This window comes from Pleurodeles waltl, chromosome 5, assembly GCF_031143425.1.
Source record: "Pleurodeles waltl isolate 20211129_DDA chromosome 5, aPleWal1.hap1.20221129, whole genome shotgun sequence".
NCBI classification, from domain to species: domain Eukaryota; kingdom Metazoa; phylum Chordata; class Amphibia; order Caudata; family Salamandridae; genus Pleurodeles; species Pleurodeles waltl.
In genome coordinates this window covers 1195364969-1195376979 of record NC_090444.1, presented here as the reverse complement: position 1 = coordinate 1195376979, position 12011 = coordinate 1195364969, and the positions used below count along the sequence as shown (strand labels likewise).

General features: G+C 47.6%; 1 protein-coding gene across 1 annotated transcript in view; it reads left to right on the top strand.

The window, feature by feature from the left end:
- The window catches only part of SEC63 (SEC63 homolog, protein translocation regulator), a 620356-nt gene that overhangs the window by 370233 nt on the left and 238112 nt on the right, over window positions 1–12011 (top strand). The window contains exon 15 of the mRNA XM_069235447.1: window positions 8894–8953. Coding sequence (XP_069091548.1) covers window positions 8894–8953 — 60 coding nt within the window. The remainder of the gene's footprint in view (window positions 1–8893; window positions 8954–12011) is intronic.

Genomic DNA, 12011 nt, shown 5'->3' with positions numbered 1-12011 from the left:
AAGTTACTTACCTTCTGTAACAATATATCTGGTAGAGACATATTCTATTTGCAGATTCCTTACCGACCCCCACCCATCCTCCCCGCTTTGCGAACTGATTTCTAGGGGCAGGAAATTTCCTTAAAGGACCCTAACTTTGGCCCACCACTATCAGTATTCTTCAGGGCTCCGTGCTTTTGGTGTGGAAAGTCGTGAAAAGAAACTGACTTCAGCGCGCTGGGGTGGCACCTATGTGCAACTGCGACGTCATGTCATAACACAACGCCACCTGACGGTGCGCAGAGGGACTACTCGAAGAGAATGTCTCTGGATCCAGTCTGATGCCTGGGGGAATTCATAAGGTAAGGAATCTGCAACTAGAATATGTCTCTACCAGATATATAGTTACGAAAGGTAAGTAACTTGTACAATGATGTCAGCTTTAATAAATTCTGTATAATTTCTAGCCTTGCAATATGTTAATTATGACATCCCCATTTTGATATCACTCTGTTGTTCAATCTTTTCCTCAGGTGGGCAAAGTTAGAGATATAGACAACATTATAAAGTTGAACCTCCTCAGTGTTTGCTTTATAACTTTTTCCAATTTTATTTCCAGTCCTCTTCTACTCATTAATGCATTTTTATTTCTTATTTGATGTTATAGTTGCTTTCTCTTCAGGAACCTCTCCCTCTTGCCATTAAAACCTACAATTCTTCACTCTGATTGAACCATCTTGGGGTCACTATACCAATATTGAAAATTTATCAAGATTGTTGATATTTGTATAACTAGTTCTCTATTGCCTTTTGTTTCACCCTTTTTCAGTAATATAACCGGCTTTTAAGTTCTGGTACTGTCTGTAGACTGAGGCCAGGGATTAAAGATCCAAACATACAGGTTGCCTTCCTCTTTCTTGAATCCCTCTAAGGCTGATTCAACCTCATCTCCAAACTGTTTTTTCAGTCAAAAGATATGTGCATTAATGCCATATCCACATCACCAGAGAATCCTTCAAATTGAAAACATGGATGTCTTCTCGGGGCTACAGAAGAACTCTGGGCCTTGGCAATAGAGTCCATTATATCTGGGCTTGCTGTTACTGCCTCCCTAAAAGTGTCTCAGAGGTGGTCTTACGATTCTGCACCATTATGGCTGATGTCTCCCACAATGCAAACAGGCAAGTGGCATTCATTGACCTAAGAACCAAACTACCATGAGAACACCTTTTTGCGAATGGCTTTAAGTTCTTTAGACTCCCTTACTGGTGGGGCCATAGTTAAAGCATCAAGGTTTTGCTTAGTGCACAAGGAGGCTTGCACCACCAATTTTTCTGTTGATGGGTAGACTGAAAAAGTGGCTAACACAGTACAGACCAACACCTGTTTGCAGTCAGGTGGTTCACAGTGTGAGCAGAAGTAAACTAGACCCAAGCAGCCTTAATGATGAGTCATAAAAGGGCGATGTGGGCTCTGAAACTGCCAAAGCGGGCTGGAGGACATCCTGTAAGTTTAATTGGAATTCCATTGTTGGTAAGGGCAGCTCCAACATGTCTGCTGCCTTTCTTTTTCTTAAGATGACATTTAAAGAGTCCATTTCCAGTGAGTTGGGCTGTAATCGGCACTAAGTCATCAGAGATGTGTCTATCTACTAACATGCTCTAATGGTATGTCTGAAAATTGAGGTTTTAGCAACTTTGCTTCATTACTTCTGTCTTCCTCACTGTGAGGAACACTGTAGGAAAGTACCCTCTTTTTGGCATGGTTACCCCCACTTTTTGCTTGATGTCAGTGTGTTTTGACGGTGTTCACCGGAATCCTGATAACCAGGACCCCAGCGACTGCTCCCTCCATCTAAGTTTGGTTGTTCCTGACATTGTACACCCCACAATTGGCGTACTGGTGGCCCATGTAAGTCCCTAGTCTATGGTACCTAGGTATCCAGGGCATTGGGGTACTAGTGGTTCCCCGTGGGCTGCAGCATATATTATGCCACCCATGGGAGCCCATGCAAAATGTGTCTGCACGCCTGTCATTACAGCCTGCGTGAACAGGGGCATTCACCTTTTCACTACATGTCACTGCACCAGGTCACTGTAATTCACCCCGGTGGCAGGGCCTTCTAATCCAATTCACCCTCAACGCCTGGACTCACATCAGCACGGAGGAGACCAAAACTACCATGATCTCCATCCACTCCGGTGCCCCCTCGGACCCCTGTCCACACTTCATCTTCAACAAAGCAGACAACATCATCGCCCCGCATCTCCAGACCATCATCAACAGCTTGGTTGCTTCTGCCACCTTCCCCGAGAGCTGGAAACACGCAGCAGTCAACGCCCCACTGAAGAAACCTACAGCGGCCCCAGCGACCTGAAGAACTTCCGCCCCATCTCGCTCCTCCCCTTCCCTGCCAAAGTCATAGAGAAGACCATCAACAAGCAACTTACCAATTTCCTTGAAGAGAACAACCTACTCTACCCCTCTCAGTCCGGATTCCGAGCCAATCACAGCACAGAAACCGCCCTCATCTCAGTCACAGACGACATCAGAACTCTGATGGACAACAGAGAAACAGTCGCCCTCATCCTCCTCGACCTATCGGCTGCATTCGACACCGTCTGCCACCGAACCCTAACATCCCGCCTGCGCTCCACCGGTATCCAAGGACTGGCCCTGGACTGGATCTTCTCTTACCTCTCTAACCGTTCCCAAAGAGTCTACCTCCCTCCGTTCCACTCAGACCCCACCGAGATCATCTGTGGCGTCCCACAAGGCTCCTCGCTCAGCCTGACTCTCTTCAATGTCTACATGAGCCCCCTTGCCGACATCGTACGCAAACACAACATCATCATCACCTCCTACGCCGACGACACTCAGCTGATACTTTCCCTCACCAAGGACCCCACTGGCGCCAAGACCAACCTACAAGATGGAATGAAAGACGTCGCAGAATACATGAAACTCAGCCGTCTGAAACTGAGCTCAGAAAAAACGGAAGTCCTCATCCTCGGAAAAACCCCGTCCGCCTGGGACGACTCTTGGTGGCCCACGGCCCTAGGCACCGCACGAACCCCCTCAGACCACGCACGCAACCTCGGATTCATCCTGGACCCGCTTCTCACCATGACCAAACAAGTCAACGCCGTATCATCTTCCTGCTTCCTCACCCTCCGCATGCTCCGAAAGATCTTCTGCTGGATCCCCGCCGACACCAGAAAGACTGTGACCCACGCCCTCGTCACGAGCCGCCTGGACTACGGAAACACCCTATATGCAGGAACCACTGCTAAACTCCAGAAACGTCTGCAGCGAATACAAAACGCCTCCGCCCGCCTCGTCCTCAACACCTGCACTGGGTTCCCGTCAACAAAAGGATCACCTTCCGGCTCCTCACTCACGCACACAAAGCCCTCCACAACAAGGGACCCGAATACCTCAACCGTCACCTCAGTTTCTACACGCCCACCCGTCAACTTCGCTCCGCCAACCTCGCACTCACTGCCGTCCCTCGCATCCGCCGCACCACCGCAGGTGGGAAATCCTTCTCCCACGTCTTGGCGGCCAAGACATGGAATTCCCTCCCCACCAACCTCAGGACCACAACGCATTCCGGAGGCAGCTCAAGACCTGGCTCTTCGAGCAGCAGTAACCCCCTCCCCCTAGCTCTTTGAGACCCTCACAGGTGAGTAGCGCGCTTTATAAATGTTTTTTTGATTGATTTGAACAACCTCTCCCTTTGGACATGGGTTTTAAATGGCTTGGAAGGGTTAGCCTCCTCAAGCCACCTTTATGCTTTGAAGAGCACATTTGGTGCACTTCTTGCATAAACCAGTTTGCACCAGTCCAGGGACCCCCGGTCCCTGCTCTAGTGTGAAACTGAACAATGGAAAGGGGAGTAACCACTCCCCTGTCCATCACAACCTGAAGGGTGGTGCCCAGAGCACCTCCAGGTGGCCACTTGTTTCTGCCATCTCGAATCCAAGGTGAGCATTAGTCCCTGGGAGCATCTGAGTGGCCAGATCAGGCAGGTGACGTCACAGGCCCCTCCTGATAGGTGGTCACCCTGCTAGGTGACCAATCACCTTTCCTGGGCTATTTAGGGTCTCCCTCTTGGGTGGGTCCTCACATTCGACGTGCAAGACTCCAGCAGGACTCCTCTGCACCATTTACTTCGACTTCTGGTCACTGGAATTGCAACTGGACTTCACAGGAACCTACAATCTGCAGCTCCAGCGACAACTCGCCTTGCAACATTGTTTCTCCGGCTCCTTCCAGCAACTGCAACATTTCCCCAGCTGTGCATCTTCTGAGGGTGGCAAATCGTCAGTCTGCACAAGAAGCAAGAAGAAGTCTCCATTGGAGTGAAGGAGTCACTCCCCTGCATCTGCAGGCACCAACTACAACTACGACCGGCTGCGTGGATCTCCTCTCATCCTAAGCTGTGTGGATCCTGCATCACGTGGTGGTCTTGAGTGGTCCCCTTGGTCCTCTCTACCAGCTTTCCAACTTTGGTGAAGGTAAGCCCTTGCAGGACAGTACCCCCGTGCACTGAGTCTCTTACAGCTACCAAGGCTTGTTGGCATCTCCTCCAAGGGATCTTGAGACTCCTTGTAGCCTGAACCCCCAGCACCCTGCCTTGCGACGCACAACCCCCTGCGTGCTCCTCCTGCAACGTGGAACCTCTCATTAGGTGTGCTGTGTCGGCCTTTCTGCGACTCCTGGCTCCTCACCTGTGGGTCCTCTGTGGAGGCTGCCTCTTCTTCTTTGGATTCTCTGCACTGCTGAGGGTAGCCTGGGACTCCCCCTGTGGGTTGAGTCCCCTTGGACCTTGCTGGTCCCCGACAGCTCTACTTTTCCTCCAACTTCGACATTTGCCTTTGCCAAGGCTTGTTGGTGTTTTCCAAACCACAGGCTGACTGCAATCCTTTATCTGGCGTGGGACATCAACTGCATCATCCAGGAATTCTTTGTCTGTTCCAGTGCTGCATTTCTGACCGTCTTCGTCTCACTGTCGACCAACTCCTGCATCCACAGACGGGTAGGTAAGTGGCTCTTGCCGAACAACTGGACTTGATCCCCTTCTTATCCAGGTCTTCCTCTTCCAGGATCGCCCTTTGGTGGCTTGCAGTCTTGTCTGGGTCTTACAATATCCTTCTCTGAAGTCCTTTGGGGTGGTTTGGGGAAAACCATTAACACCTCTTTCCTCCTTGTCACTGGGGGGCACTCTGGTACTTCCCTTCGGGGTTTCCTAGTACCACCAGCTTCCCTCTACCGATTCCACTTCCTTGGGTGGGGACCCGACCTTCGCATTCCACTTTTTTAGTACATGATTTATTTGGTCTCCCTCCAGGCCTTCAGTATTGCCTATTGCTTTTCACTGTTTTCTATTGCTTTTATTCCTGTTTCTCATCACTGCTGTACATTCAATAGTGTGTTTACTTACCTCCTATTGGAGAATTGCCTATCTAGTAATTTAGTGTTTGTGTCCCTAAAATAAAGTTCCTTTATTTTTGTAACACCTTGTGGTTCTTTCATGTGTGTAGGTGCTGTGTGACTATAAGTGGTATTGCATGAGCTTTTCATGTCTCCTAGATAAGCCTTGGCTGCTCACCCACAGCTCCTTCTAGATAGCCTGGCTTCCAGACACTGCCTATACTTCACTAATAAGGAGATACCTGGACCTGGTATAAGGTGATAATACCATAGGTATTCACCACATACCAGGCCATCTTCCTACATGCCTGACGAGGTAGGAGAAGGATCTTCCTCCAGCCATGTTCTTCTGGATATTAGGGATGGTGGGGAGGGCAATTGAGCACAGCAGAGTTGCCTGGGGGGAGTACGTAGGAGAGGCAGTGGTTGAGGTAGGCAGGTCAGACGTTGTGAAGAGCTTTGTAAGCGTGTGTCAGGAGCTCGAAAGTGATGCGTTTATCGGGGAGCCAGTGTAGGTCTCTCAGGTGGGCGGAGATGTGGGTGTGCCGGAGCGTGTCCAGGATGGGTCTGGCCGCAATGTTCTGTATCCTCTGGAGTCTTGTTTGGAGTTTCTTGTTGATGCCGGCATAGAGTGCGTTTCTGTAGTCGAGTTTACTGCTGACCAGTGCATGGGTGACTGTTCTTCTTGTATCAATGGGGATCCACTTAAAAATCTTCCGGAGCAGATGGTGTGTGTGGAAGCACGAGGAAGAGACTGCATTGACTTGACGGGCCATAGAGCCCGAGGAGTAGAGAATGAGGTTGAGGTTGCTTGCGTGGTCGGTGGGAGATGGGATAGTTCTGAGGGTAGTGGGCCACCAGGAGTCATCGCAGGAGATGGGGGTGGGGCCCAGGATGAGGCTCCATCTTATCCAAGTTGAGCTTGAGGCAGCTGCCTTTCATCTAGTAGGCGACTGTCTTTATTCCGTTGTGAAAGTTGATTTTGGCTGTCGATGGTTCATTGGTAAGGAAGAGAATTAGCTGTGTGTCTTTGATGTATGAGACGATGTTCAACCTGTGGTGTCTGACGATCTTGGTGAGTGGGATGATGTAGACATTGAAGAGGGTGGGACTCCGATAGGAGCCCTAGAGTATTCCACAGCTGGTTTCTGTTGGTTTCGAGGTGAAAGGTAGGAGCCTGACTTTCTGAGTTCGGCCGGTGAGGAAGGAGTGGATCCACTCCAGGGCTTTGCTGCGGATGCTGGCATCATGTAATCTGGTGCACAAGGTGTGGTGGGAGACGGAGTGCTGTTTTAGTGCTGTGGTTGCTTCTGAATCCGTATTGGGCGGGATCTAGGATGTGGGTTGTCTCGATTTAACTTGGCGAGCTAAGTGTTGATCATGTTTTGATTACCTTGGCTGGAAAATGTAGCATTGAGATCGGTCTGTAGTTCTTCAGCTCTGTTGGGTCTGTTTAAGGCTTCTGCAGAAGTAGGTTTATCTCTGCATGTTTTAGTTTGTCCAAGAAGGTGGCAGTCTAGATGGAGCGATTGATGGTAGGGCATAGTTCGGGTGCGATGGTAGCGCTGGCTCAGTTGAAGAAGTGGTGGGGGCATGGGTCTGAGGGTGCCCCAGAGTGGATGGTACGCATAAGCTTCCGGGGGCTTCCAGGGGCTTCCAGGGTGAGGAGGGTCCGGTGGTCCAGGGTTGGTGGGGGATTGGGATCTGCAGTGCTGGTGTGCGGGGGTTGGTGGGCATGTCTGTGCTTGCAGAGGGGTGTCTGTAGTGTCCGTGCTGGGTTTCGCTAATTCTTTGACTATGGTGAAGAGTTCTTGCTGTTGTGTGCATTGGAGTTGATGCGCTCCTGAATGACTGATTTTCTGGCTGATCTGATGAGCCGGTGTTGTGATGTGACACTGTCTTTACAGGCTTTGTGGTCTCTCTTGCTCTTATGCTTCTCCACTTTCTCTCTAGTTGTCGGCAGGTGCTCTTGGATTCTTGGTGATCGAGGGAGAACCAGCTGGGTCTCCTGTGGTGTAGATAGCCGGCAGGTTTCCTCAGGGGGCTAGAGATTTGGTGGAGGTTGTGGACAGAGGTATTGGCGTCCATGATGTCTGGTGGTGGAGAGTGCCTGTGAGCTGGGCTTCGGTAACCTTGGTCCAGTTTCTTTGGGGGCGGTGGTCTTGGAGAAGGAGGAATGGATGCAGTAGTGGTAGGTCCAGTGGAGTTCGGATGTGTGTGAGAAGATGTGGTTTCCAGCCGAGAAGACCAGGGCGAGGGTGTGTCCTGCTGAGAGTAGAGGGAGGTTGACTAGTTGTGTGAACCCCGTGTTGTTTAGGTTCTTCATGAGGGTTCATGCACATAGACTGAGCAGGTACCAATGGAACTTACAATTGCCACTGGAGATGGGCTATGTCATGCTGTCAGCACATCACCCTTCTGCAAAATCTATTCACTTAGGAAGTAGAATTGTTCCTGGTTTGGTTTAGAGAGCAGGTTGTAGATCAACTGAAGGCACGGTTTTCAGAGGTCCTACGTTTTGCTACTGGCCCAAAAGCACTGTCCAGTAAACGCTATAAACTGTCATATTTCAGCTCTGCCACCATTTATGTTTGCGAGATCTGTCTTTCCAGTTCAAATCTCAGACTGCTATCAAACTTTTGAATAGACTCCCACATAACTTACCTTCTACACCTGTGATGCCCCTGTGGGATCTGAATTTTGTGTTGACCTTTTTGACGGAACCCTTTTGAACCCCTTCACAGTTGCCAGGTCTGTTTATGGACCTTTTAAGGTTTTTTTCTTGTTGCCATTACACAAAAGAAGTCTGTGAGTTGCAGGGGCTGTGTCCCCATCCATCTTTCTTAGTCTTCTTCCAAGACAGGAAGTAGAGCAGCTTTCCTGCCTAAGGTTTCCCACCTTTTTCTCTTCACCCAATGCCCACGAAGAGATGACATTGAGTGCACCCTCATAGGACAGTCCGTTATTACATCAACCAGACAAAGGAGATCAAGTCTGACAACCAGCTGTTCATGGGAAATGTAGGCAGCAGAAACAGCAAGGCGGTCCAGAAGAAAACTGCATCATGCTCGATCATTTCACAGAGGCTGTGCTTCAAGATTTCCTTGTCTGACCACTCCTTCAAACCTGTTGACTGGTAGGGGATATTGCTTGTGTGGCACAGAAAAAATGGACATGGAACTGCCATTGGTGTGGTTCTTAACTGCGTGCAAAAGGGAGACTTAAGGTTCCTTTGTAGTCCTCATGCAGTTCTTAATGAATGGAGTGTAAAGTGTAGCTCTCAGATTTGGGAAAGTACTACTGAATTAAAATATGAATATGTATGGAAACCTCAATTGAGAATTTTTTGTTGTTGTTAATAGTAGGTGATTTTATGTGTTTTAATGTGTTGCCTCATTGATAGTGCATTTTTATAGTTGTATATAGTTTGCTGAGCCAGTGAAGTATAATGAAATATATGTATGTCTTCATTTGTTAGGATGTGTTTGAAAAAGAACAATCCACATGCGCAGCTGAAGATCAAACTCCAGAAGAGGCAGTGAGTACAAATGCAGTTGATTATCTCTGTTCCTACTACTTAGAAACTGTTTTGTCCTCTTGAAAATGCCAATCTCAGATCATTTTGTCAGTTTTATAGGCATGCCCATCAGTTTCTTTTGTATCCTTGTTCAGTTACCGATGGTGTTAAATCGCCTTCCCTAGTGATGCTTGTGCATTTGTCTTGGCTGTAAGAGACTTTGAACATGTCTGTCCTGCCTCCTCCATGCACTCTGATGGACCAAAATAGAAACTTTTAGAATCTGACATCTGTGTTTTCTTTGAGGCACCCCTCCTACAGATGTTTGTGGTTTGAGCCTTGACAAAGCACTGTATTGGAGTCTCCATTCTCTGCTCTCCCCCAAAGAGAGCATTACGATGGAATATTTGGTGAGAAATGTTTCTCTTTATCAACCACTTGTATGCAAAGTTGACTCTTTCTTTTGGGGTTAGACAACACTGACATTTGGGATTTGTTAAATGGTAAATGAACTTCTTCCCATACAGAACGGAAATTGCAATGAGAGTGACAATGCATCTGAATATTCAGGTCCAAATCAAAATTCTGAAAGTTCCCTTTACAGTGTCATTTTGCTCATTCAGATATTACAAAATGAAGAATGAAGTGGAGATTTTTAAAGGCAGTTCCCAAAAGAGCATTTTGAAGGTTTATGGTAGAGGCAACCAGTGCTCCCTCATTTCATATTGGAAGAGACAACAGGCCCAGAAACAACTACAGAGGCCCTCATTTCAGTAGGAAAATGTGTCCAGATGCCAAGGTTTTCTAGCAGCATGCTGCAGTTGATTGAATTGCTCCACCATGAAAAAAGTGATTTCATCCTGCAACCACCTGGTAGAGTCCGGAAGGAGGGAGAAATACCAACCATCTCTCTTTATGGCATACAATGTTGTTTCAAAAATGGGTTCTCCATATTATGCGAAATGAATGGAAAATCTGACTTCACTGCTTTCTTACCATTATGGCAGAAAGTTTAGCCAGCCAGATTATCGTGAAGAATCTGGTGCAGAAGGTGAGCTATTTTGTGGAAAACTGCAGTTAAACTTTAGAGGGACAAGAATAACTACTTCTGCTACATAGCCAAAAAGTTCTCAGTACTGGCATAACTATATCCATTAATTCTGGAATTCAAATTAGATATTAGGGAGCGTTTGTGTCAAGGAAGAAATTCAGAATGTTTGCACTGCAGCAGATCTTTCCTGCTGTACCCTGGGAAAACTAAATGTGCCCGATACAAAGACACTTACTCTTTTCCAGTGACATTCATCAAAAAAGCCCATCGTGATTCTCATATCTCCATACTAGTCAAGACTATTATGGTGGACCAGTACTGTTTATGCAACAATTCAACACAGGAGCTCTCAGACAGACCCATTGTTCTTTTTAGGATCTGGCAAGATTGTGCATTTCAGCCTGCCAGCTCTTAATTTAGCAGTCTGACTTCTGGCTACAAGGATTTGGCATTTCATTGGAAAGTGGAAGCAAATCTGCCCATTTCGGCTATCATTTTCCACAAATAGAAAAAATTAAAAAGCAGTAAGGAGTATCTCTTAGCTGAGCAGGCCATGGTTGCTTGTGTGAGACCTACCAGTGTGTGCAAAAGTCATGCTGTTTGTCTTAGTGCTAATCTGATTGGCTACCGCAAGGCATTCTGAGAGGGCATACAACATTGCTCTATTATGATTAGCTATCTTTCTCCAGCATTGGATCTTTTGCAGATTCACATTCCTAAATGTATTCCCATCGTTAAGATGGGAGCCTCTGGTAACATGTCCAAGCTGTGCTGAAAGGAAATAGTCTTAGAAAATAAAGTAAACATCACTTGATTTATTAGCACTGCCACCTTAATGAAAACGGGCAAAACGTCTTCCAGAGGTGGAAGTGATCTGGATTTTGCACTCTCTGAGCATTCACCGTAGATAAGAATTCTTACTGAAGCTGATGCATGCAGGACTTCGTTTCAGAGCTCCGCTCTTGTTTCTTGATTGAGGTTGAGTTCAGCCTTCTGGATCAACCTCAGTTCACAACAACTTATTTTTTTTAGATTGTTGTTTTTTTAGCTTGGGCAAGAAGCTGTTTTTTCACAATCAGGACCATCATGTAAGACATTCCTAAGAAGGTTTTCTTCAGGAACGTGGGTGCTTGTGGCAAAAAGTGCCTTCAGACAGATGACCCTCATGACTTGGAATATTATTCCTGCATCCACGACACAAACCAGAGGATTACAGTCGTTGTAGGATGTTTTTACACTGAGACCCTTCTGGAGAAAGAAAGTTGGGGTCCACGACATCTAAAGTACGGAAATGCCATTTCGTTAGATGAGAAATCATGGCACGGGGGCCCCTGTTCCAACTTTAAAAAAAAAAAAACATTGGCATAACCAATAAGTCACATATACAAAAGCTATTGGCTTTGGCAATGTGTATTTGCCATGTTGTACACCAGTGTAGCTGCTGTTCAGCATGGTTAAAAGTCAGTGGCATGGGGTGTCGTGGAGTGGAGTGAGGTAGTAGAGTGTTGTTAGAGTTGAGTAGGGGGAGTAGAGTGTTGTATAGTTGAGTGGAGAAGAGTAGAGTGCAGTGGTTCAGTGGAAGACAGTGGCATGGGGTGGAATAGGATGAAATGGGTTGAATGGACTGAGGTAGTGGGATGGATTGAAATAGAGTGGATTGGAGTAGAATGGGGTGGACTGAATGGAGTAAGGTGGATTGGGATAGATTGAAATGGAGTGAAGTTGATTGGAAAGTGTTGCTTGGATTGGGATGGGTGGATTGGACTGAAGTGACAGGACTGGGGTGAGGTGGATTGGTAGTGGGAGTGGGAGTGGGACTGGACTGGACTGGACTGGTAGTGGGAGTGGGACTGGACTGGACTGGACTGGACTGGACTGGACTGGGAGTGGGACTGGACTGGACTGGGAGTGGGACTGGACTGGTAGTGGGACTGGACTGGTAGTGGGAGTGGGACTGGACTGGACTGGTAGTGGGAGTGGGACTGGAGGTGGGACTGGACTGGACTGGACTGGACTGGTAGTGGGAGT